At 41.7% G+C, this 27,978-nt stretch overlaps 1 protein-coding gene across 7 annotated transcripts in view; it reads left to right on the top strand.

The window, feature by feature from the left end:
• Window positions 1-27,978, top strand: part of CACNA2D1 (calcium voltage-gated channel auxiliary subunit alpha2delta 1) — a 1,188,449-nt gene that overhangs the window by 225,414 nt on the left and 935,057 nt on the right. For all 7 annotated transcript variants that reach the window (XM_073652315.1, XM_073652320.1, XM_073652318.1 and 4 more), the window contains exon 3: window positions 21,487-21,603. In XM_073652315.1, the coding sequence (XP_073508416.1) occupies window positions 21,487-21,603 (117 nt within the window). The remainder of the gene's footprint in view (window positions 1-21,486; window positions 21,604-27,978) is intronic.

Raw genomic sequence — 27,978 nt, 5'->3', positions numbered from 1 at the left:
GACAACAGGTTGGACCAATAATTTGACACATTCCTCCCTGGGCCGCAGTTAGGTAGTCTAACACTACAGTATGTTGATTAGTAACAATTATAAGTTGATTTTGTACAGCTATACTAGTATTAAGTATATCCATAATATCCCATATCTGATCATCTAGATAGTCGGTGGCCTGAACTAATTTATCCCACATCTGCATCAACATTGGATACACAAAGAAAGTGCTGAATATTTTATTAGGAATTCCCATTTGGACCACATGTGGCCTACCTGAAGGTCTAGGCGAGTTGTCGGCTGCTCTTTTGTATAGTGTGTGTTTAGGTACTGCTTGCATATCTACCTGCTGATTCTGAACTATAAATGTGGCCGGTGTTAAGCGTCCTAGAGTACATGTACCTTTTATTCCTACTGGGAGCCATTTGTATGCTCCATTTCCACAAATCCAGAAGGTTCCTTCAGGCAGATCCCATATTGCAGAGTGTTGGAGCACCAACCTATGTACCAAATCTAAAAATTTAGATACATTCTGAAGTATACACCAAGGGGGTTTTTGACCTAATGGACTACAGTATCCTGCATCTGGATTTTCACAAGTCGGTGTACCTGGGTCATATGCACTTGACTCATTACATAATATATTACCTGGTATTTTTGAACATGTATCATTGTTTCCATCGGGGAATAATTGTGAATATTTCCAACCATTATTGTGTATGTATTTTTCTACTATATCAGGTTTAAAAGGTTGAGAAGAAGATACTGTGCTACTAAAACTGAGTTGTATATTTTCTGTAGGAATTAACCCTAAGTCTGTTAGTCCCGTCTTATTTCTAGGAACCCATACACCTCCTTTAAACGCTAAATATTGTAAGTTGTTTATTTTTCCGGTCATATTACCTTGCCACCAGGGAAATCCCACCCACCCCACAACTGGGATGGCAACAGTGGTGTTCCATAATCTAGAATTAACGGTTTGGTTATTTGCTAATTTGTCTGAGCAATTAGTCCATGTAAACACTTCCAATTTTACTGCAGTTGGAGTTGTCAATAACACCTGATATGGACCCTCAAATCTGGGTTCTAGCGTTCTTCTGTTATGTCTTTTTACGTAGACTTCGTCTCCTGGTTGCAGCTTGTGCGTTCCCTCAATGGAATCTGGATCTGGAATGGAAGAGAACACTAAAGAGTGTATTTTAGACACATGCTTACATAAATTTTGCACATAAGCAGTTAAGCTTTCAGTTTCTAACATTAAAGTCTGTGGGAAATACAATCCTGTATTGGCAACTCTACCAAACAATATTTCATGGGGGGTGAGTTTGCTCTTTCCCTGGGGGGTGTTTCTGACTGAATACAATGCTATTGGGAGACACTCAGTCCATGGTTTCTGTGTTTCTGCCATGGCTTTCTGTATTTTTAACTTAAGTGTTCCATTCATTCTCTCAACCTTACCAGAACTCTGTGGGTGGTAAGGGGTGTGTAGTTCACTTTTTATACACAACATTTTCATTACATTCTGAAAGATCTCTCCAGTAAAATGTGTACCTCTATCTGACTCGATCACTTCTGGGATACCATAACGGGGTACCAGTTCATGTGCTATTTTTACTGCAGTGACTTTAGCCGTGGCTGTATGAACTGGATAAGCCTCTGGCCACCCCGAAAACATGTCCACACATACCAGTACATACTCATAGTGTCCATGCTTAGGCATCTGGATGTAATCGATCTGAAGTCTCTGGAACGGATATAGTGGTCTTACATGGTGCTTCTGGGGGGTCTTAACAGTCTGTCCTGGATTGTGGGCTAAACAGATTTCACAAGAACCACATTTTGCTCGAGCTACCTGGCCGAACCCTGGGGCTAACCACTTCTGTCTGACCCTCTGTATCATACCGTTTGCAGACACATGTGTAGGTCCGTGGGCTTCACTGACCACAACAGGGTACCATGCTCGGGGGAGACAAAGCTCATCTCCTTTTCTCCATTGTCCTTCTTTTTCTTCTGCCCCCTGTTTCTGCCACTCTTCTTTTTCTTCTCTACTCACCTGCTGGTGGGCTTCTTTGAGCCGTGTAATTAAGTCAAATTCTGATACTGCACTAATAGTGTGGTCAGTTGTCAGAGGTTTTACTGCAGCTCGCTTAGCAGCCTTGTTGGCTCGGTCATTACCCCTAGCTATCTCGGTGTCGAGTCTTACATGTGCAGGTACTTTTATTACTGCTACTTGTTTGGTTAAGGCAGCTGATTCTAGGATTTGTCTAATCATTTGTCCATGTTTTACTGGTTGACCTGAAGCTGTCATATAACCTCTAGCTCTCCATATACATCCAAAATCATGTACAATACCATATGCATATCAGTAAAAATATTAGCGTTTTTTTCTTTTGCTAACTGTAATGCTCGTATTAGAGCTAATAGTTCAGCTTCCTGGGCTGAACAGCTGGCCTGCATTGGCTCAGCTTCAATAACATCATGATCTGATACAATGGCATAACCTGTGTGAAAGTTACCAGTTTCATCTGCATACCTACTACCATCTATATACATATGTAGGTCTGGATTGTCAAGAGGGGTGTCCTGTACATTAGGTAGCCCTTGTGTTTCTTGTTCTATACACTGTAAGCAATCATGTATTATATTGTCTTGTTCGTGGTATTGTAAAAAATTTTCATCTTCGTCTTCCTGACCTCCTTCCACTCCCCCCTTTGTCTCTAGTGGTAACAGAGTGGCTAAATTTAGAGACAATATGCGGCGAAAAGTGAGGTTTGGTGGCATTAGTAAGGAGCATTGTAATCTAAGATGTCTAGCCATTGAAATGTGTTTTGGCAATACCTGATTCAGTATGCCATGTACATCATGTGTAGTTTGTACTATTAAGGCATGGTCTAGTACTATTTCTGAGGCTTTTTCTACCAAAAGAGAGACAGCTGCTACTACTCTGACACATGATGGTGCAGCTTTGGTAACATTATCTAATTGAGCAGAATAGTATGCGACAGGTCTTTGTTTATTTTCATGTTTCTGTGTTAGTACTCCTGTAGCATGATTAGACATTTCCGCAGCCATTAATTGGAATGGTTTGGCGTAGTCTGGGATTCCCAAGGCCGGGGCTGACATGAGACCTTTCTTGAGGTCTTGAAAGGCTATGAGCGCTGATTCAGTTAACTGGAAAGGTTCGATTTTTAAACAATCATATAGAGGTTGCATAAGCTGACTAGCATGTATAACCCATTGTCTGCAGTGTGATACTATTCCCAAAAATGCTCTTAATGTTTTGTAGTTCTTGGGAGGAACAAGATCTCTAATGATTTTTAGTCTGTCGGCGGTGAGGTGCCGAATACCTTGTGAAATGCAGTGTCCTACAAATACTACCGTAGTCATACAAAGTTGTACTTTTTTCTTGTTAACTTTACAGCCCATGTCTGCTAGAAATATTAACAACCTTATTGTGTTGCTGTTTGCGGACTCTTGAGCAGGGGCACATAACAATAGGTCATCAACATATTGAAGAATTACAACCTCATCCGTAGGTTTGAAATTTTGAAGAACTGATCTCATAGCTTCTGAGTACAAGGTAGGTGAATGTATCATACCCTGTGGTAATCTTGTCCATGCTAATTGTCTATTCTTAAATGTAAATGCAAACAGTTTGTAACAGTCTGGGTGTAATGGTACTGAAAAAAATGCATTTGATAAGTCTATGACAGAAAATACTCGTGCTGTTGCTGGGATCTGTGATAGCAACGTGTGTGGATTTGGCACAACAGGAGTAATAGGTTCCAAAATTTTATTTATCTCTCTTAAATCATGTACCATCCGGTACCTAGCAGCTGACCCCTCAGTAGATTTCTTTTTTACGGGGTACAACGGTGTATTGGCTGGTGACTTTACTTCTATCAGTACTCCAGTTTTTAGATAATCTTTTATCTGTTCTCCTATGGCGTGTTCTTGTTGGGCACTAATAGGATACTGTCTCAATTGGGGTAGTGTCACACCTGGAACAGGAGTGACTTTTACAGGAGCTATTGGCATTAGTCCTACATCGGTGTCATGTTGTGCCCATAATTTTTCTGGTACCTCAGAAAGATCTAAAATAATTTGGGTAGGGGCAGGATCTTTCTCATCCTCTAAGGCTTGGACTTTTACAATGTTTTCTAGAGACTCTTGGTCATCAGGCACCAAAATTTGGACTCTACCATCCTTTGTCTCTTACCACTCCTGCTTTTCTAGCCCGAATGTCCTCCCATAGTTTCCTGTTAAACCTGTCATGCCTTGCTACCTGAAAAGTTTTGCAAACTTTCCCTAAATTCTTAGTTGCTTCTACACCACACCTTTCTTTCACGATTGTATAGACATCTTGTTCATCATTTGTGGTCTTAGTCTGTTTGTTGCCCATTTTTCCTGACTATTCTTACCTTAGGAGGCTTTTTGGGTTAGATAAAATATATTCTATATTTTACCTTTCCTCGTTACCTATTCTGTCCTAAGGAGCCAGTATCTTGTTGCCCATTTTTCCTGACTATTCCTACCTTAGGAGGCTTTTTGGGTTAGATAAAATATATTCTATATTCTACCTTTCCTCGTTACCTATTCTGTCCTAAGGAGCCAGTATCTGAAACGGTTTCTCTGGACCGTTTTGTCTGAAGTGTAGAGTAATTCTAACACACATATATATGGCAACAAGGGCAAGACCAACAATACATAAAATGAACCATACAGTCTCCATTATATATCGTGTCCCTGGAGTATTATCATTACTTCCATGGGCTCATTCTGTCAATCTCTTATCCGTCAAAAAGGAGGACAAAGGTTCGGGAGTTAAGCGTGAGCGAAGGTTTCCCCGAAAGGACACAACCTTATGACTCAGTTAGGCAATCTCCGTAATACTTATGTCATCTACCTTAGTGCGGCTTATGAGGCTATTCCCGACATCCACATCTCTTTCATACCATCCGTTTCATAACCTTCTCTGACCTCTCCTTCGGCAGATCCTACAGTATATACATGAATGACCCGAGCTATAGGTATCCTTCTCTACTAGTTCCTCAATCCCAACACAAGATATGCATGAAATTTACGGACTATCGCAGAGCAGATGTAAGAGAACTAACAGTGTCTCTTACCTGGCCAGGTTTGTCATCTGCTGTTCCGATGTCCCAATCTCAGCGGTTACTCGTGCCGGTCGATGAACTTGAAGGAATACGCAGACCTCGGGTCCCTGTTTCGGGCGCCAGGAAATGTTAGGATCATTCAGCCATGGAGGGTCCTTGTTGGAGTCGGGGTATCCCCGTAACAAGAAATACACAGACACGTAGTGTATAATCAAGTACTGGGAAGCCCCTGAGCGCGCCTGCCTCTATTGGAGCTGTCCCTTTTATTTATACTAATAATCTTAGTTTGTTGTCATACATGCGCAGTAAAATGCCTTTGTTCTACAAGCAGCGAAATAATGATTCATTACAGTGGAATGTTAATAAGAAAGTTTCATAAAAAGTGTTAATTCATAGCAGTAGAAGGTTACTGAGACAGCTAAAAACAGGTTACAATCTAGTTTCCGGGCGTCAGTCCAAATGTCCAGATAAGGAAAGAATTACTTCATCTGTGTCTTACATCGTAATCTTGCGTGAAGCATCACTCCCATCATCCTCTCAGTGGGATTCAACGTCTCTCCTGGTTACGAAGACGTCGCCTACGGTGTGGTGGTCTCGGATGAAGCCCCACCCATGCTGCAAGTTAAACTTTATCACAGTCCCGGTGGTGCGGGGACTATGCGCTGCACGGGGGTCTCTCCTGGCCCGGCTCTTCTGCTCCGCGCTCCTTATTTGAGCTTGCTGTTCCCGGACCCGCCTCTCTCTCCGCTCCCTCTCGAAGTCCTCGAGCTGTTGGCGGCAGCACTCAGCACGCTCCGCTGCAGCTGCCCGAGTCTCTTGAGTGAACCCCATAAGATCTTCTCCGGTGGGGTCCCACTCAAACTGCGCTTCCGCTAGCGGGGGCGAGATCCTCTTTACGGGCTTTGGAGCCGGGATGAGGGGTTCATCCAGGGGTCTCTCTCTCCGGAGTCGGGGATGGTGGAACTCCGGTGGCCATATAAATGGCTGCCCATCCGGGCACGTGTGCTGGGCGTACAGGTCCTCTCCCAGATGCGGCACTTTTGGTCTTATGGGCGCGGTGGTGGTGGCGCCCGGGATGCCCGGGCCTTGCGGCCAGGCCTGGGGTATCTGGAAGGTAAAGGGCACCGTAAGGACGGCGGCACCCTGGGCTACTTGGCCCTGCGACCAGGCCGGGGGCTCCGCGGAGGTAGGGGGCGCTGTTGGTATTGCGGCGCCCGGGGGTACTAGGCCTTGCGACCAGGCTGGTGGTACTTCCTGCTTGGTCACGCTCGGGGTCGAGGCGTGTGACGTCACAGGGGTCGCGGCTCCCGTTTGAGGCCTAGTCTGCGGCGGTGACGTTGCAGCGACGGGCACGGCAGGATAGACTTCGGGCTCTGCGACGGGGAGCTGGGGCAGGTACGCGGTTTCCCGGTTTGGGGTATAGACGTCCCCTTTACCTGCCTCCACTCGTTCGGCTCCCTTCTCGGCGCCGTCTCCGGCCTTCAGTCCTCCCGCGCCATCCTCAGAGGCGGTCTGTCTCCTCGTCTCGGGTGGCGTGCTCCGCTGACGAGTCTCGGTCTTCTGGGCCATCTCTCGGCTCCACTCCGCCAACATCTCTCGCTGCACCCGGGCCATCCTCCTTGCGAGGCCCTCCAGAGCGGTCTGCGCACACTCCCGGTCTCGGGGAAGCTGTGCTAGGACCTCCACTAGGCCTAGTGGGGTCGTTGTTTCCAGCAGGCTCCTGACCAACGGGTCGGTGCTGCTCTGCTCTCCTACTGTTGTCTCCAGCAGGCTCCTGGCCAGCGGGCCGGTGCTGCTCTGCTCTCCCTCCTCGGTTTCTAGCAGGCTCCTGGCCAACGGGCCGGTGCTGCTCTGCTTTCTCGCCATCTCCGGGTAAGCTCCTCCGATATTCTTCTCCAGGCTTCTTGCCTCCGGGTGCGCTCGCTCTAGACTGCTCCAAGCGGCACCCATCTTTGCTCTCTCCTTTCGTCTCCTCCCCCTTCGAGGGCGGTCCCGGGGCCACTTGGTGACTGTCAGCTCCAGGGGCAGTTCTTTCACGCTGACAGACACCTCTAGCATCACAGTCTCTGTTGGTGGGGGCGGTTTCCACTTTTGGCGCCATTTTCGGTCCTGGCCCACGATGGGAGGTGGCCTCTTGCCATCCTCTGGCACGCCCATAATGGCGTCCGCTCTGACAAGGCGGGAAACCTTTGGAAATGGCGGGAATCGTCTCCCAGTGGCGGGAAACTCTGCAGATGGCGGGAAAAAGCTGTTAATGGCGGACAACCGGCGGGAATCGACCTGTGATGGAGTCCGATGGCGGGGACCCTCCGGAACCGGCAGGAGACTTCTTTTTGAGGTAAACTCGTTCTTTTCTTCAGGCACGCAGTACCCGGGTGTTGCGGGCACGTAATCCTGCCGACTACGCCAAAGTTGACGCGCCCCCTGGGCCATATTCTTTTAGGGGGAATATCCGGAGCCGGATCAGATGGGGGTTGTAGTCTTCCGAGTGGCTGTGACCCGGTCCGTGCCCAGGGTGTCAAACTCAGTTGTATGTGGCAGTCCTACAGATGTTATTAAGTTCTTTATTGTCGACTACGCCACCCGTTGAATTGCGGTCACTATGGCCGCCGCTGCAGCAGGGTCCGCTGAGGCTGATGGTGTAGGTGCAGCTTGTGATGGTATAACCCCCAACGGGTGGGGTATAGCCTCAGGGGGTCAGGAGCAGAGGATGGGGGTTGTGGTGGTGCAGCATAGGTGTTAAATGAAGACAGAGTCGGGTTGTGCAGTTTAGGGTGTTTACTCACTGCTGATGTTCCGGTCACTCCAGCTTCAAGTGACCTCCCGAGCCGTGCTGCGTCCACCAGGTCCTGGATCCAGCCAACCCCCAAGCAAGTCCGGAGCGTGACCCTGAGCTCTCCTTCTGTCCTTTCTCTGGCCGTCCCCACTATTGATCCACCCAGGTCCAGCTCCCTCGGGCCTTCTGTTGGGAGACCCTTGGCCTTGGGTTCCCTGACCCTCCACGTGGTATGCCTTCGTGGTGGATGTGGTGGGTGGCCGTGGCAGACGCTGCCCACGGCCTCCGGTCTCTGGCTGGGGTGTGTTTTTGCCCCCACCAGCTTGGGTTCCGGTACCCTGATGCCGACTCTTCACCCGTGGATTGGATTTGGGGTCTTAGAGTCCTTTCTTCTGTTTCCCCCTCTGGGTCTCTCTTTCTTCTCCTCTCTCTCTCTCTGGGGCTTCTCTGCTCCTCCTCTGCTTCTTACTCTGACAGACTGACCCTGTTCTCTGATGGTGCCCACCTTATATACACCCTCTATGTGTGAGCTCAGGTGACCAGCACCCAATGAGCTCCTATCTTTACCCAGGCTGCTCCCCCTATCTGCCCCTACACTACTTGGGATGTACCACCCCCCTCCCACTCCAGCCAGGAACAGACTCGGTCGTACCTGCACATTTCTAAGTGGGAGTACCGTCGGTCTGCTCCTCGGAAATGGGATGTGTGTAGTGCATGCAGCCTACCGAGCTCAGATCCACACTCCATCCTTACCCGGGAGTGGAATATCACACCTCTGGGTTGAGGTGCAATACCCCTGTAGCAGCCGAATCCTCAGGGTGCTACATATGTCTATGAGCTGTGCATTATACATCATGGATGACTATGGGCTGTGCATTATACTATATGAAGGACTATGGGCTATGCAATATTTTACATGGATGATTATGGGCTGTGCAATTTACTACGTGGTAGACTATGGGCTGTGCATTATACTGTATAGAGGGCTATGCATTATACTCCATGTTTGACTATGGGCTGTGCATAATACTACATGGATAACTATGGGCTTTACAGTTGTACAGTTGTCACGCAAGGTGTGGGAAATACTAAGTGCAACATGAAGGGAAGATGGGAAGGGAGCCCAGATGCTAGGGTAAGGGGGAGTGGAGACCTCCTAGGCTGATCTGATATAACCCTGACTCCCCTATCGTCCCTATATTGGTTCCTCACCAATCGCCGCACAGGAATGTATTTCCCTAGTGCTAGGCCCTGGATAGGGAAGTGGGGGTGAGAACTAGTCAGTCCCCACTAGCAACAAAAGACAACAAGGAAGACACACGCATGGAAAAGTAAGTTAGCTTAAACCGACTTCAGAGAGATTACACCAAACGTCCTCTTAGCACCAAGGAGGAAGTAAGCAGACTGTAGAAGCTCCAAGCCTTCACAAGGAAACATGTGAATATCACCGGCACCACCCTGCTGTAAACAAAGTATTTAAACACCCAGGCCTGGGTGTCAATTAGCGGGAGGGAGGGTCCTAGAGTGAGACAAATTCAAGAAGGTGTCTGTAATGCCAAATGAAGAGATCTTCTGCAGCCAACTGCAGGGCGACTGTCTGTCACATCTGACACACCCGTGACAACAGTTGTCAAATTAAACTAATAAAACAGGTATACAAAACATACGTGTACATTTAAGTGTCTATATTTATAAAATAAAATTGTTCTGTTAAGAAAAATTCAAGCTTCTTCCAAAAAATCTTGTTGAAAGAAATGTTAGGCAAGTTCACAGCCAACATGCCAGCACTAATCACAGAGTGCAGTTTTAGTGTGCTGTGTATGGATGTAAAATTTCACTAGTAAAAAAAAAATTGCGATGCACTTTTGGGAAATTTTGGTGAGTCTTGGTGGATTTTTTTAATTTTTTTTATTTTTAAAAAACTATTTTTGTCCTACACAAGAACAATTGCACAATTATGCAAACATTCAGTACAGTCTCTTGTGTCAATCAACACACTTATTTTAGTTTTTTTTCTGTAAAAACTTTTGTACTTTCTTTATTTTGCTTTTTAGTGTAATAAGAATGAAGAAAAAACAACACATAATTGGAATTTAAATGCAGCAGTTACTTAAATGCATCAGTTATCACTGATGATTCACACTGCTAATGCTCTCACCTCTCCTATCTTTCCAGCCTTATTAATTGAATCTATGTATTATTCATAGATTACTACTATCATCTTCTTTACTGCTACAGTTATTCAACTTAATACGTTTTGGAATATTTCTACAATGTTTTAGTACTTTCTCTTCCTGTCTGTGAGCACTGACAAACTGTGACTATCTGAAAATCACCTTACAATGGCTGCTGCATTCTTTGCTTAGGATTTTATACAAGCTATGGTCTATGAACCCCCCCCCCCCCCCGATTGGTTGCTCTATACCATGTGATGTAATGAGCTACAAGGCATTATAGGGAAGCTTACGCAGTCAAGCCTGAGGTCATGTCAGCCTTCTGTAACTGATGCAAACTTTTGCAAAGTGTGAAAAAGTGATATATAGTTTTTTGGCGATTCACACAAATCAAATCGCAAATTGTTTGAATTTGTCGGAACATGCAGATTTCATATAATTCGCCTCAAATTCGATTTGCATTAGTAAACACATAAAAAGAAAAAAAAATGAAATTTTGTTTTTTTTGGTTGTCACACTTTCCTTAAAGCACATCTGTCAACAGGGTTGTGCTCAGTAAACTACATACACTGTCAGGTGGGTGACATTACATGGATTAAAATGATACCTTGGTTGATGAAATCCGTTTTGTGGTTCTTGTGTAATCTTTATTTTCAGTTCGAAGATAATGATATGCTCGTGCTTCAGGGTGGCCTGTGGGGGAGGGTGCTCTATCTGGTGCTCTGCTTAAATCGGTATCAATAAAAACATTACCTTGCCGAGCAAAAAACTTTCTTCACACAAAACTTTCTTCACAGGTCTCAGAAAATGGCAACACAAATTTTTTTAATTTTTTTTATTTACAAATTTCTGAACCTTTTTTTTTTTGGTACCGCCATAATTGTACTCTGGATAATCATGTTTCCAGGTTATTATTACTGGACAATGAATGCCTTAAAAAAAAAACCTTGGTGGAATCGCACAATTGTTTTTTCATCATTTCACTGCACTTGGCTTTTTTTTTTACAGTTTTTCATTACATTATTTGGTAAAGTTAATGGTGTCATTGAAAACTACAACCAGTCTCGCAATACAGAAGCCCTCATACTTTTATGTAAACAAAAAAAAATGTTATGGCTCTTGAAAGAAGGGGAAGAAAAAGCAAAACAGAATTGACCACATCACCAAGGGGTTAAAAGTGCAAGGCCTATTGTTAAAGGGGTTGTCCGTCTCGGGACCGGAGGGTATGTATGCGTTATACATACCCCCGGCCAGTGGGCGTGGTCTCGCTCGCCATACATTTGTATTGAGCGAGGCCCTTTTTGATCAGACAACCCCTTTAAATCAAATTCAACAAGCCATGACACTTTATATTTGGTCACCTTTACACCTTGTGGGTAGATGAGACTCCATTCTAAATCTTTTAAATGTGTCCATTCAGCCTGGTATAAAGGTTTAGTGGCTCTTTCCCCAGTGAGCAAAGTGAATGTTACAGGAAGACGTGCAGTAGCAGTTGCTCGGACATACTGGACATCACACAGGGCACATGCTAAGGTTGTATTTCATGACCAGTAACTTCTAATTTGGATGTCATGATAACATCCACCGTACACTTAAAACTCAAGTCGGTAGCGGGTGTATGGAGCGGGCTCATGTGATGAGCTCGCCCCATACCCGGCAGTTAATGGCTGCAAGTGCCTCCGGTATTCAGATCACGCGTCTATGGGTGCATCTGAAACATCACATTGCACGCGGATGTCATCCGAGTGCAGTTTGATGTACGCTCACAGAGACAACAGAGAAGATGGAGAAATTAAGTTCTCTGTCTTCTCTGCACCTATGATGCGTTTGTCTCATTCGAGAAAATCAGACCACACTCCAATGGCTCTACACTCCGATGACTCTGAGTGTTGTCAAAAAACACACTTTCAAAACCATGTTTGTTCGTGCAAAAACTACCACATGACATTTAGAGCTGATCATATCAGCGTTAAAACTGCACTTTGTGACCTTACCCTTAAAAATAAGAAGTTGAACTATGACTAATTAATTTTTTTAAAGTTGGAAAATAATCCAGAGAAGGGGCGTACGAGAAGCTTTCTACATTCCCCAAATATCTGCGCAACAATAGAATGTCAGATCAGAAGTACTGTAATACTTTGGGATACATATAAATTGTGATATTACAGCTAATTTGAAGTCTATATCGGTTAGTGAGTAAAACAGTGATGTAGGAAAGTAAACAACACTGACATCCGCTAATGGAGATTCAAACAGCATAAAGAAGCCCCATGGGATAATATGAAATATAAAGCATCAAAATGATTACTGGCACAAATCTCATTGCTTATACGTTACACTAGTCTTTTAGGGCCCGAAATTCATGTAGCCGCATTCTAATGAGCTTGTTCCCACAATGCTTACTTGAATGTGTCTTCTGGATTAATTGCTAAAGTAAATGCTATTGCTATAGCAGTATATAACATATATTGTGCATGACATAATAATATATTGACAAATTATTTTATGTAGATCTCCTCTGAACACTTTTTAAGTATTTGACCAAAAAGAAATGTCTATTTCATAGTAACAGTATTATAAAATATACAAATATATCTAAATAGGGAAGATCATAAAGGGAGTAGCCAAAGTAATATCATAAATACTTTATTAAATAGCATTAACAGTACATATGTATAGTGGAAAGTCTGTTAAAAGACAACTAAGGAAAGCACTGGTCCCCCAAAGAATACTCCCCCAGTAGTTCCAATATATATAAGTATTCGAGAGATAGACTTTAACTTGCAGACCAGAATTTTCAAGTTAAATATGTATGGTCAAGAAACTAGTCACATAAATCAGTTGATATCCGGGGACTGTGGGCCTGTATACACTCAAATATAACAAAACAGGATTTTCACATCATAATTTAGTAACCTGACATAGATGGCATGCATATCATATATGCACAGGTTAGATAAAGTGCATAATGCACATGAGATACTGACACATATTCAATTGTATGCGGATAAAATATCCGTGAAAAGATCACATAAAAAATGTACTACATAATATGTAAAACAGGTCCCATAAAAAGACATAAAGTTCATATAGTGCCACAATAGTATAACTAACAAGATGAATAATTACTAACAGACATTATAGAGCCAGTGCCTATATTGGGGAGAGAGACACAGATGGCAGGTGCACAAGCACCTCGACGCGCGTTTCACCGCACTGGGCTTAGTCAGGAATGTTTTTGTAAGTCCATTCAACAATGAAAAAAATGCCAGCGGTTTTTCAAGCAAAAATGCTCAAAAAGATGCCCGACGGTCTTCTGGTCATCTTTTGAGCCTTCTCATTGACTTCTATGATAAAGTATACAGCACATTCCATATTATTATGCAAATTGGATTTAAGTGTTATAAAGATGTAATTTTTTTCTTTTTCAAATAAACTCTTCGATGGTTTACGTCTCAGTTTTCAGTGATCCAAAAAGCCCTATCTCAAATACCTGAGATGATTAGTTTACCAGGTGATCCCAATTAAAAAAAATATACTTAAGAAGGATGTTCCACAATATTAAGCAAGCCACAGGTTTCAAGCAATTTGGGAAATAAAAAGTCTCTCTCTGCTGCGGAAAAGTGTCAAATAATGCAATGCCTTGGATAAGGTATAAAAACTTTAGATATTTCACAAAAACTTAAGCGGGATTATTGTACTACGAAGAGATTTGTGGCTGATACACAACACAGATGAGTTTGTTCAGATAAAAACTTAATGAGGAAGGTTTTTGTCAGACAATTTCATAGGATTTAGAGAGCAGCTGCTAAAATACCATTACAAAGCAGCAAACAGATATTGGAAGTTGCTGTTGCCTCTGCGTTCCGTGAATCTCAAGGTGTTGGATCCTCCAGAGCCTTGCAGTTGTGCATAAACCTACTGTTCGGCCACCACTACACAGTGCTCACAAGCAGAAATGGTTGCAGTGGCCCCAGACATACAGGAAGACTAATTTTAGAACAGACTACTTTACTGATGAGTGCCGTTCAACCCTGGATGGTCCAGATGGATGGTTAGAGGATGGCCACCATGTTCCAATAAGGCTGCGATGTCCACAAGGATGTGGCGGTGTCATGTATTGGGCCAGAATCATGGAGAGAGAGATAGTAGGCCACTTTAGCGTCCCTGAGGGTTTGAAAATTACCTAGGCAAAGTATATAGCATTTCTGACTTACCATTTTCTTCAATGGTACAAAAAAAAGAACTGTGGCATCCGTTGTAAAATCATCTTCATGCATGACAGTGCACCATCCCCTGACCTCAACCCTATTGAGAACCCATGGAATATCTTCAAGCCAAAGATCTATGAGGATGGCGGCAGTTCACATCAAAACAGCAGCTCTGAGAGGCTTTTCTGACATCCTGCAAAGAAATTCAAGCAGAAACTATCCAAAAAAACATAAGTTGAATGGATGCAAGAATTGTCAAGGTGATATCAGAGGAGTCCTATGTTAACATGTAACTTGGCCTGTTAAGATGTTTTTCATTGCAAAGCTTTTGATTTCAGTAAATGTGACCTCCTAATGCTGCAAATTCAACAAATGACCATTTTCAGTTCTTTACAACCTATAAAATGTTTGGAAACTCTGTTCTGCATAATAATTTGGAACAGTGCATTTTGAGGTTTTTTTTTGTTTTGAAAAAAATACTGTCATCATTGGGAGATTTGTCCAGTTAAATATGATTTATACACTAGCAGTTGATGATTTGAACGTTATACTGACTCATTTTCATCGACCATTTAGGAAACCAGCGAAAAAGAGCATTTGCATAATAATTTGGAATGCGGTGTAGTGCATCGTCAGAGAAGAAAGCACCTGAAGAATGGTCAATTCACTTCTTTTATCTGATTAGTATCTTTTGGAGACCTAAGGTGGCTAAAAGGCACTCATAAGATTGACCATATGAAGTGCAATTCATTTTTCATAGAAATGCATATGTTAATTCTTCTGAGCAATTATCGCTTTTTCAGGCAAGTTTCGGAGTGGACCCACCTTAAAAGAATATTGTGTACACATACTCAAAGGCTGTTCATGTTAATGATGCTGGCTAGGAATAAAACCGTTTATGTACCAGTGATAAGCATTGTCGCTTGGTAATTATTGTGTACTGATGGACATCATCACCAGTACAACATGGTACCAGAACTTTTATGTTGGTTCACTGAACATTCAGTTCTTGCTCACTGGGGGTTGTAGAGCTATGAAAGAAGTTACACAGTTTGTATTCTCATTATACTGTTAACTCAATGACCGACTTATTATTTTGTTTGATGCAAAAAATGAATAAAGATTAACTTGTGATAAGTTAAAGAAGCCCTCACATTAAAGACCTTTTTTAATAAATCTGAGAATGTGTATGTAATGTAGTGTGTATGTGTTCATATACTCACTAGTGTTGAGTGATACCTTCCGATATCGGGAAATATCGGATCGGATTGGATCGGATCGATACCCAAAAAATATCAGATATCGCCGATTCCGATACCGGAAACCAATGCAAGTCAATGGGACACAAATATCGGAATAAAAATAAACCCTTTCTTTCCTTGCAGGTTAATTCTACATGAAGGAAAACAACTAAGAATAATGTAGAATGTATTACATGAAAAGCCGGCAATTCAGCAGCGGCATACACCGGTACCCGACAATTTACAACAGAAAGAATAGAACATCACACATAGATTAGATAGATAGAAACATGTCAGTCACATATATAAGAAGTACAGTGACAGTGTTGCTTACTGTACTTGTCATTTAGTGTAAAGGATTTATTAAAAAAAATAACAGTGTTTTCATGCACCGTCTCTTTAAAAAAGCCGGCCGGCAATTTAGCAGCGGTACCCGACAATTTATAACAGAAAGAATAGAGCATCACACATAGATTAGATACATAGAAACATGTCAGTCACATATATAAGAAGTACAGTGATAGTGTTGATTACTGTACTTGTCATTTAGTGTTAAAATAAAGGATTTATTAAAAAAAAAATTGGCGTTGGGTTCCCCGTAATTTTAGTCTCTATCGGAGGTTAAGCAGACGGCTGGGGCAGATGTTTGAAGCATGGGAAGGAGGTAATACCCATGGAGCTTCCCAGGCTACTAATATCAGCCCCCAGCTGAATACCTAGCCTTTACTAGCTATTAAAATGGGGGACCAAAAAAAAAATGACGTTGGGTCCCCCCTATTTTAATAGCTAGCGAAGGCTAGGCAGACAGCTGGGGGCTGATATTAATAGCCCAGGAAGGGTGCCGTGGATATTGGCCCCCTCCCAGGCTAGAAACACCAGCTGTCAGCCGCCCCAGAAATGGCGCGTCCATAGGATGTGCCAATTCTCGCTCTTCCCACTGCCCTGTAGCGGTGGCAGTGGGGTAATAGAGTTGGGGTTGATGTCAGCTTATAATGGCAGCTGACATCAAGCCCAGGTTAGTAATGGAGAGGCGTCTATAAGACACCCCCATTACTAACCTCATAGTCAAAGTTAAAAAAAAACACAAACACCCAGAATAAAGTCCTTTAATTGAAATAAAGACACAATTCTCTATTGTTCTAAATTAAACCATACCTACCATCACGTCCATTCCAGCTGAAGCCAACGATCTCCTGCAATAAAAGTAAAATAATAAAGCAACCTCATCCTTACCTTTCCATGGTTCGCACGATGACTCCAGCTCTGCTACATTCACATGACAGGCTCGATCGCAGCCGAAAGAGACTGTCTCGCTGTCTTCAAGAGTGTCTCGCTGTAACGGCATAAAGATGAGCCGAGGTCATGTCCAATGAACTCGGCTCACCTCATGCACGTCACTGACAGCGTGGGAAAATTCTCCTGCACTCAGCGCTTCAGCAGGAGAGAATTCTCCCACGCTGGGATGGCATTGAGATGACAGGCTGGATGGCAGCTGAGCGCTGCCATCCAGCATGCCATCCTTCATAGGCACTGCAGAGCGCAGGCATGCTTGCGCTCTGCAGTGTCTCTGAAGGATGGCATGCTGGATGGCAGCGCTCAGCTGCGATCCAACCTGTCATCTCAATGCCATCCCAGCGTGGGAGAATTCTCCTGCTGAAGCACTGAGTGCAGGAGAATTTTCCCACGCTGTCAGTGACGTGCATGAGGTGAGCCGAGTTCATTGGACATGACCTCGGCTCACCTTTATGCCGTCACAGTGAGACACTGAGGAGCGCAAGCATGCCTGCGCTTCTCAGTGTGTGCAGCATGGCAAGCTGGATAGCAGCGTTCTGTTGCGATCCACCCTGTCATGTCAATGTAGCAGAGCTGAAGCTGTCGTGGGAACCATGGAAAGGTAAGGATGATGTTGCTTTATTATTTTACTTTTATTGCAGAACACATTGGCTTCAGCTGGAATGGGCGTGATGGTAAGTATGGTTTAATTTAGAACATTAAAAAATTGTGTGTTTATTTCAATTAAAGGACTTTATTCTGAGTGTTTGTGGTTTTTTTTTAACTTTGACTATGGGGTTAGTAATGGGGGTGTCTTATAGACGCCTCTCCATTACTAACCTGGGCTTGATGTCAGCTGGCATTATAAGCTGACATCAACCCCAGCCCTATTACCCCACTGCCACCGCTACTGGGCAGTGGGAAGAGCGAGGCTAAGTGCCAGAATTGGCCCATCCTATGGATGCGCCATTTCTGGGGCGGCTGATGGCTGGTGTTTCTAGCCTGGGAGGGGGCCAATATTCATGGCACCCTTCCTGGGGTATTAATATCTGCCCCCAGCTGTCTGCCTAGCCTTTGCTAGCTATTAAAATAGGGGGGACCCCACGTCATTTTTTTGGGGGGGTCCCCCATTTTAAGAGCTAGTAAAGGCTAGGTATTCAGCTGGGGGCTGATATTAGTAGCCTGGGAAGCTCCGTGGGTATTACCCCCTTCCCTGGCTTCAAACATCTGCCCCAGCCGTCTGCTTAACCTCCGCTAGAGACTAAAGTTACGGGGAACCCCACGCCAATTTTTTTTTTAATAAAACCTTTATTTTAACACTAAATGACAAGTACAGTAATCAACACTATCACTGTACTTCTTATATATGTGACTGACATGTTTCTATGTATCTAATCTATGTGTGATGCTCTATTCTTTCTATTCTAAATTGTCGTGTACCGCTGCTGAATTGCCGGCCGGCTTTTTTAAAGAGACGGTGCATGAAAACACTATTATTTTTTTTAATAAATCCTTTAACACTAAATGACAAGTACAGTAAGCTGAGCGCTGCCATCCAGCTTGTCATCCTTCAGAGACACTGCAGAGCGCAGGCATTATGGGAACTTCCGATTCCGTTATTCGATATTCTAAAAGTATCGGAACTCCGATATCGCGAATATCGGTCGATACCCGATATTTCAGTATCGGAATGCTCAACACTAATACTCACCTACTGCTGTCTTCTCCGGTGTTCAGGGCTGTTCTTCTCCGCTTCTCCGTGACATCACCTGTGTGTAGACTCTCTTGGTCACACTGCATGACCCAGAAGTGGCTTTCACAATGTAAGTCTATGGAGGGTCCGAATCATGCTCCATAGGCTTATATTGTAAAAGAGACTTCTGGATCACACACAGAGTGGGCAGGATAGTCTGAAGAGCGAGGATATCACCCAGAAGAGGAGTGGAACGGCACTGGATCGTGCAGAATGCGGGGGTAGGTGAGTATATGAACACACTACATACATATATATTTATTAAAAAAATCTTCATAGGAGAGTTTTTTAGTGATTTCAATGTATGGCAAATTGCCAATTGTTTTTAAATACCTCTTAGTTTCCATGGTAATGTTTTTACATCTGATGTAATAGATATGTAAATTCTGGAACTTTTTAGTATATACCTTATTGATTGGTAGTAAATTATTTATGAGTTGCCCTTAGGCAATGTGCACATGATCAGTATTTGCTTGCAGAAATTTCTGCAGCGTTTTTGTAAGGTTCTGCACCTCTTGGCAGCAAAAACGCTGTGGGAACTCCACAGCGTTTTTGATGCCTTTTCATGCATTTTTTCCAATGCATTGTATAGGAAAAATGCACAAAGAATGGACATGCTGCTTCTTTTAACACACATGAAATTCCGTCAGGAAAAATCCTGATCATGTGCACAGATCTTGCAAATTGTCATAGAAAATGCTGGGATAAGGTTTGCAATGCATTTTGGGGCCAATTCCGCTTGGATTTACCTAATCAAAAACGCATAAAAAATGCACCGTGTGCACATACCCTTAAGAGTCTAAGACTTCTCTAACGCAACACTGACCAGTGTGTCTACCCTTTGCCATCACCTAACCCACTAAACCCTGTTCGTCATAGGAATCATGGATCACAATTATTTTTCATGAATGAATGAGTTATATTTTTTGCAGCAGATATTTTTATTTTTAGTACTAAACATGACGTTAGAATAGTTGGGTGCTTTTTATGGGTGTTCAGAGTTATTATAGACAAAGAATGGATCGTGGATTGTGATAGACAATGAATAGAGCAGCAGTTGATGCTCCAGCAAATGAGGTTCTCCGAACTCCTTTCTCCCCCACCCCCTGCTTTGCTCAGGGCCCCGGCACAATACTTGCCTCTCCCCGTGCCTCCGCAGCAGGTCCTGTATCTTCTGCGGCTGCTGCACTGTGACGTTTCAGGTCAGAGGACGTGATGACTTCTTTCCACTGCGCCCTCTGCTGAGAAGTCACAGCACAGAGCAGGAAGACGGCAACGCGGCTGAGGAGTCCAGAGCAGCGACAGCAGGTGAGGAGAGGAGAGGTGAGTATTTGATTTTTTTTTTATGTATGGGGCATTAGATGGGGCACCTGCATGGGGCATTAGATGGGGCCCCAGGAGGCATGGGACATTATATGGGGGCCCAGGAGACATGGGGCATTATATGGGGGCCCAGGAGGCATGGGGCATTATATGGCGGCCCAGGAGGCATGGAGCATTATATGAGGGCCAGTATTCTGTATGGAGCGTTAGATGTGGGCCAGTATCCTGTATGGAGCATTATAAGAGGGCCAGTATTCTGTATGGAGTGTTAGATGTTGGCCAGTATCCTGTATGAAGCATTATATGGGGGCCAGTATTCGGTATGGAGCATTATAAGGGGGCCAGTATTCTGTATGGAGCATTATATGGGGGCCAGTATCCTGCATGGTGCATTATATGGGGGCCAGTATTCTGTAAAGAGCGTTATATGGGGGCCAGTATTCTGTAAGGAGCGTTATATGGGGGCCAGTATTCTGCATGGAGCGTTATATGAGGTCCATTACACTGTATGAAGCGTTATATGGGGCCATTATTGTGTATGGTGCATTATATGGGGCCCTTAATACTGTATGGAGGACTATACTGTCTCGTCTTTAATGTGCGCTGTGAGGATTCGTCAGTTTCTGAGCTATAGTAGAATTTACAATAGATAACACTCATGTAATGTAAGAAGTGAAATCTTTGGCATTATACTGTATATATATTTCTCTGCGGTATCTGTGCATCATGAATTGTGGTATGTGTTAAAGGGGCCCACTGAGACTTTTTTGCCCAGGGCCCACAAAAACCTGGAGCCGGCCCTGAGGACCCTACATGGGTATTACATGTATGTCACATGTTGGGAAGAGGTTAAGGGAAAATAGCAGATTCTCTCTAAAATGTTCATAAACTATTATGTATTTCCCCTGTGTGTTATAAAGAGGATAGTCTTAAACACTTTTAGAGTCCAAGGTCTGATTGAATTTCTCTTTTGATGCCTTGATAAGTGTCATTTGAGAGTACAAAATTAATCATTTTAATATCTTTTAGACAAAAGCTATATTGTGATTTTATGTTTTTTTCTGAATTTGTGTTTTAAAGTACAGAATGTTGTAGAAAACGATGTCAAGGTGCACTTGGCATAAAATATGTAATCATGGTACAGTAAGATATGCTTTCCATTAGGATATCATGTGCTAAGGACTGGGATTAAAGTCCAGATGCTTTAAGGGTTATGCCAGTCAGTAACATTTTTTCCACCTCTATTTTAGAATGAATGGATTATTCAGTTTTATTAAGAGAAAAATAATGTAAAGGTTAATTTATATTTAATGTCATCTCCAATAATGAAAGAAAAAATAAAGGCTAATTTATATTAAATGTCACCTCATATATGTTAAGATTGAAGTCTGCCACTGCAATAACAATGCTTAATTACATCTCTTAATTGCATTTCCGAGTTGATTTGAGGTATGTTTTTTATAACTTGTGTCTCTTAGGCTATGGTGATATAGATGTACTATGGATAGGTTTATATATGGCTCAAATTATAAAATCAGAGCAAAACTATTATATTTAATTGATCATAAAAAATATATTTATTTAATCATATATTGTTTCTAATAATAATTTTATTGTTTTTGCTTTAGATTTATTTGAAAAATAAAAATTTGTACACGGTTGAGTCCAATAATGCACGTCAGCTGGTGGAAAGCGCTGCAACCAATATAGAAAAACTTCTAAGAAATCGATCCAAAGCACTTGTGGTGAGTCGCACGTAAATATGTTGCATTTTACAGCAGACTTTACAGCATTGTACAATATGGACACCTTCAGGGGCATTTTTTTTTTTTTAACTTAAATGCATGTATTTCGGGAAAAATATTGGTTGTGATTGGGTTTCATTAAGCTTTTTAACAGGCTTTTCATTTCCCTGAACATATTTGGCTGCAGAATGAATTAATTGACTGACAATCAGTGAATTCATACTGACTGGAAGTTTTTAGATCTGTCTTTTTCTGAGCTCCTCTCAGCTGATTTATGACCATATCAAAGTTCAGCTAAACCTTGATGTGGTCTGTGGTCTCTAAATCAGCAGAGTGGAGTTCAGAAAAAGACATAAAAAAGTTAAAAACTTCCAATTAGAACAAGCACATCGGCAGATTTACAGTCAACTCTTTCTGCAGCCAACAGTCCAAACTGTGCAAAATTTTTATTGAAACCCAACTGCAAAAATTATTTCATAGCCCAAATGCACTTAGATTATCAAAAAAATTGTCCCCATAGGTATTCATATCCTTTAAAATTTTTATACTTTAATAAAAAAAAATCTTTTTTTCTTGCAGTAGTTTTGTATTCATACAACTTTTATCCATGTAATAGTTTTCCACTTTCCAGGGGTATCACTCCACTCACTTCCACACCGGAATCTGGGATGGTAAAGTCACATTAACTGATTCCTGCAGGGACCGGTTAGAATAGACATGTGCAGGATACTTGCCCATCATACAGCAGGTATCAGTAGACATGGCATTGCTGGCCCTGCTGACCTCCCGGTGTGAAACTTAGCAATTTAAGACTTCCTTTTTTTTTCCTTATTAATATTCATTTTAAAATTCTCTTATTTGTACCTGATAAATATTTTTCATAAATGGTTTATAGTAGCTGATTCATTGGACTGTATATGCTCATGCTAGTGCATATGTCTTTATATTACATAGATTGTCCTACTTAATACCATTCGATATACTTCACTGGAATAGGTGATAATCACTGACGGATTGACCTCTTTTGCAACTATAGGTCTAATGGAACAAAATTTTATTTTATCTATAGATTTTTTTTGTTCTGCTTTCTTTACTTTAAAGGGCAACCCCTTCTTATATGCTATTGTCTCAAAATTAAAATTAAAAAGCACATACTCACCTATTGGATTGGTGCCATTTTAATGATGTCAGCACTGTGTCGTCCAGCGCTCACATGACATTATTAGCCAAACTCCGTCAGACGGAACAGTGAATGCTGCAATGTCAGGTGGCTGCCGGGAGACACCGTGCCAATATTAATGGAATACCAGGGGAGTATATGTTTTTTTTTATTTTATGTGAGTAACTATAGCATTTAAGAAGCGATTGTCGCGTCCTGGATAACCCCTTAAATTTACATATTCTGTCATATGGGTTCGGTTTAGAAAGTTTTGAAACTTATGACATTTATGTTACAATATGGTTAAGTTATAATGGTCATCTTAAAAAGAAGTATATTTTTGAAAGGGGATTTGAAGAAGGTTTAGGTGCTTCCAGTGATTAAAAATTTTAGATACACATCTTACTATGAATGCCAAAAATTGTCATCTTTCCTATTGCAAATAAATTTCGTTATACAAACATTGTAAGTAATAAGCATGAAATATTTAATCTACTCCACCATATTCAGCCCAACACATTAGTCTTTTTATTTACTTACAGAATCATTAATGTAAAGGTTTATCTTGAATACACTGGTGAACTGGTATAGGATGAAATTGCACTATTAATGTTCACTTAATATGATCGCCTTATCTAAATTGTTCTGTATCTGAGCAAGCATTGGTTTCACTGGAGCTAGTCCATTATCAGCAGGAGCGTAGTTATAAGGGGTTAAGTGGTGGCTGTCACACTTATGCCTTGGTGTGGGAGGGGGCCCAAGGACTATTCATACACATCATAAGACATCAGTATTATTAATAGCACATAGTTGAGGGGGCTCTTTTTTAAATTTTACATCGGGGTCTAGTAACAACAAATTATCTTATTAAATATCAGAATGTGGTAATTTTACAATGGAGAACAATGCTGACGAAAGGAAAGATTTTCATGATTTACAGTTATGATCTTGCTCCTTTCTTACTTGGTGTACTAACATTTACTATTATGCTATATGACTGCAGAGCTTTTCCATTGTAATCAGGAAGGCATGCTGACGATGTGTTTCCACTTCCTAGACCTTAAATGTTACAAAGGTCTAATTCTGTTCCATTGAATTCCATAGGATAACATTACTCAACCAAGGTTACCAGGACAGTCCGGTGTCCATAATGTTATCTTGTACTAAGTGTTCCAGAATCAAGTTACATAAATCTGTAATTTATTTTTATATTTATATATATATATATATATGTATAGATTTTTTTAATGAGTGTACTGCTTTGCTGTATTGAAAGCTAAATCATGCCAAATGCTTTCAATGTATTAGTGACATTAGTGGGGAATAACTAAACCTGATCTAATCTCTGGTAGGATCAACAACTGCAGAAAGTACTTAAAGGGGTTGTCCGGTCTAAGATGAAAAGTCTGCAATCACTCTGTGTGACTGCAGACTTTTGAACCTTCCCAGCGCATGCACATTCTCTGCCTCGGGAACGGAGGTCAGGTATGGGCCGGTGTTCACAGGAGGATCGTAATGACAGGCACGGGAGTCATCAGCGTGACAACCCATCACGTAACAGGTGCGCCAATAAGCGGGATGAGTGATGTGCTTCCAGTGCACTACCAGGATGCAGCAAGCACATATAATAAAGATGGCGGCAACACAGGTGCAAAATACTGATGAGACAATCACTCACAACCTACCATTTCATTGAGGGGGTGATTGCTTAGTATTAAAATTGCACACAAAAAGGCTTGTATAAGGTGCTGTTCACACCTGGGTAGTGCACAGTATCCGGCTTATAGCCTTTTAGTGACAACCATACTATTAAATTAGGCGGGCTGCCCAATACTATCTGAGTGCACCCTATGAGGACACACCCCCTGCCCAGCACTGATGGGCTTGACGGCACCCTGGAATTAAAAAGTGAAAAAATACATATATATAATATATGAAGTATTAGTTGATATTTTGGCCAAAATACGCAAGCTCATAACCCGCGTCAAGGTTCCTCATGCTTGCGAGTCCCTACGCAAAACTCAAAGCAAAGCCACAATAAGAATTAAAATTCTCAAGGAATATGGATCAGTAGAGAAATACCACCCAGTGAGTTCTGCATAAAGTACTGTAGTCGCTGTATATTGTTAGAAAAAGGAAAAAACTAGTCGGATTGTATGAGCAAATATGGCACCTATGGTTTTAGGAGTGCATGATGACTGAAGACATTTAAATCCTTATTCGCTTTTTGGAGAAAGATGAAAGAGGGGAAAAGAGAGAATTTTTGTAACACTTTTTTTATGTTTTGTATTCCACCTCATGGATTACACAATGGCCTTGAATTATACTGTATTATTCATTGCAGATTGTTAACCCCTTCACGACCTTGGGATTTTCCATTTTTGCATTTTCATTTTTTCTTCCCCTTCTTCCCAGAGCCATAACTTTTTTCTTTTTCTGTCAATATGGCCGTATAAGGGCTTGTTTTTTTGCAGGACAAGTTGTACTTTTGAAAGACACTATTGATTTTACCATATCATGTACTGGACAACAGGAAAAAATATATATATATTTTTTTACCTTGTTCATTAAGTGCTAAACCTGAGCTGCCATTATGATTTTCCAGGTCACTACGAGTTTGCAGAGTCCAAACATGTATAGGTTCTTTTTATTTAAGTGGTGAAAACAAATTCCAAAGTTTGTAAAAAAAAAAAAATGGTGTCATTTTCCATGACCCTTAGCGTCTCCATTTTTCGGGATCTGGGGCTGGCTGAGGGATTATTTTCTGTGCGCCGAGCTGACATTTTTATTGATATTATTTTGGGGTAGTTACAATGTTTTCATCGCCTGTTATTGCATTTTATTGCAATGTTGCGGTGACCAAGACGTAATTCTGACGTTTTTATCTTTGTTTCTCATTATGGTGTTTACCAACTGGATTAATTATCTTTATATATTGACAGATCGGGCGTTTCTGAAGACAGCGATACCAAATATGTGTATATTTGATTTTTTTTTATTGCTTTATTTTGAATGGGACAATAGGGGGGGGTGGTTTGAACTTTCATATTTTTTAATTTTTTTAAGTATTTTTGAAAACTTTTTTTTTTACTTTTTACTTGCTTCAATAGTTTCCTTAGGAGACAATCGCCCGTGTTACACATAGCAACAACACTGCTATGTGTAGCAGAAATGATCATCGGTCACGGGACAGCGCTCATAGCAGATTTGCAATGACAAGCACGGGACGGGGGGGGGGGGGGGGGGGGGTCTCCTGCAGTATGAGTACGTCATGGGTCATAAATGGGTTAAATGTTAAAGTGTCAGAAGACCGTGAAGAGATTTATTGTATGCATATTTGATGTTACGTTTTATATATTTACAAGCAAATTTAAAAAAAGGTTAAGAACTATCCTTTTTGCTAGCAAAATTGTATTAAGTCTGACAACGGCCCTTTCCTCTGCTTGGGATGCTGACGGCAGGCATTGTACTGGAGCACCACTCTGTTGCCTGAGTGCTGCTTGTGTGGGTCAGTTGGCAATAGAGAAGCCTAATGTACTATGCAAGCAGGTGGTAATTCCGGACCGGCAGCTCATTGAAACTTGTAATGGATTTTCTGCATTAATGCTTCATTAAGAAAGTACACTGTGAGTCATGTAGTAAATTTAGTACGACCAATGTACAACAGACCAAGGGTGCGAGTCAGAGGGAAATTAGAATCTGGCTCTGAGCCAACCTATTTGTTTTCTTCTTTTTTTTTTCTCAAATGAGAACATGCGACTTGTAAGAGGAAAAGAGTTGTTAAGTCACTGCTGACCTTCTTTTGCATCAGGTTTGAAGCCTGTTAGCAGTAATGTGAAATAGCACATTTTCCAGCTACTGAATCTAATAGGACTGTACAGCTCTGTATGTTAATGCTGCAACCAAAAAGAGCACAGTTTATGAATGATAGCATCCCCAATGACTTCACAACATATTTCATTCCAAATGTGAATGAGTTTTTTTTCAACAGTATGTATTATACAATGACCATTTGTGACTTGTATGCTAAGTAAAATTGTTTTGTACCCCTTAGGGGTTAATAAGAGCTCTGTATACTTCATTAAAACGAAGTATGATTATTACTAAAATAATTATTCCAGTGATGCGAAAATGACCTTTTTTGCAAGTAAGACAGCATCAGGGAGAATTGTGCGCCCCGTTGGCTGTGTTTACGACTGCTGTTCGCAGCTCTTCCCCGAAGATACTAAATAATGGGCAGGATGGGATGCACAAAACACACAAACCAATTCTACTCTGAACTATTATGTAAATAATATATCAAATAAAATCCTTTATTTCTGACATTTTTCCAAGGGTGACAGAGTCTAATTCTGGGCAGAGTTTTTATGCATTTATTTTGCAACATGTTCCTGCATATTTTTAGATGGCCTAATCTGCAAATATAATTTTCTCTGCACTGATAAAATGTAAAAATTTCAAATGGGTAATCTGGGTTATATAAACAGATTAAAATATTTTATATGTATGGTGCGAATGTAAAGTTTTCCAATATACCCATATAGACAATCGCTGTGTACATAGGGAGTGCGGCTTTGGTCGGGGCTCCAAAACTGAACTTCCGAACAATTCTAGCTAAGTGGACAGAACAAAAGGAACTAAGGAAAGCTAAATGAATTATTCATTGCTTTATGGCATCATAATATACTCACTTGATAGCGGGTTGGCATGGCTGATACATTATTATTAAAATGAGGCTCGTGCTATGTCTTCAAAACTGAAAAACTTGAAATGAATTTATTTTCTGATGCTTTATCCTGTCCAATGTAAAGTGTACCCATTATTATAAGTAGCTTTATTTATCTGCAGCATTTTTTTAGATACATTTGCGAAGTCTTTGGTGAATCATCCTTTTAATTTATAGGTAAGGAAAATATTCCTCATCATTTCGTCTATGTGACATGGGACTGATTTGACACCTTGAAGGATATAATTAATCAAACAATGAATGATGTGTATTGAATGGTGAAAAGGCAAGTTTGATAGACCTGTGTCTTTTTTCTACCTGTGTAACTACAAATTTAAGGCGATGAATGTCAGATCAGTGGTTGCCTTAAACCTCTGTTCTCCTTACTACAGAAGGCCACAGTGGGCAATGAATTTAAAGAAGCATTCCCATAAAAGTTTTTATCCTCTTAATATATTGCAGTCATCATATTACACTGCTCAAAAAAATA

This window comes from Phyllobates terribilis, unplaced genomic scaffold (genome assembly GCF_046119375.1).
Source record: "Phyllobates terribilis strain yellow unplaced genomic scaffold, ASM4611937v1 Scaffold_11__3_contigs__length_659146591, whole genome shotgun sequence".
NCBI lineage: Eukaryota > Metazoa > Chordata > Amphibia > Anura > Dendrobatidae > Phyllobates > Phyllobates terribilis.
The sequence above is the reverse complement of the archived record's forward strand: the minus strand, read 5'-3'. Positions and strand labels throughout refer to the sequence as shown.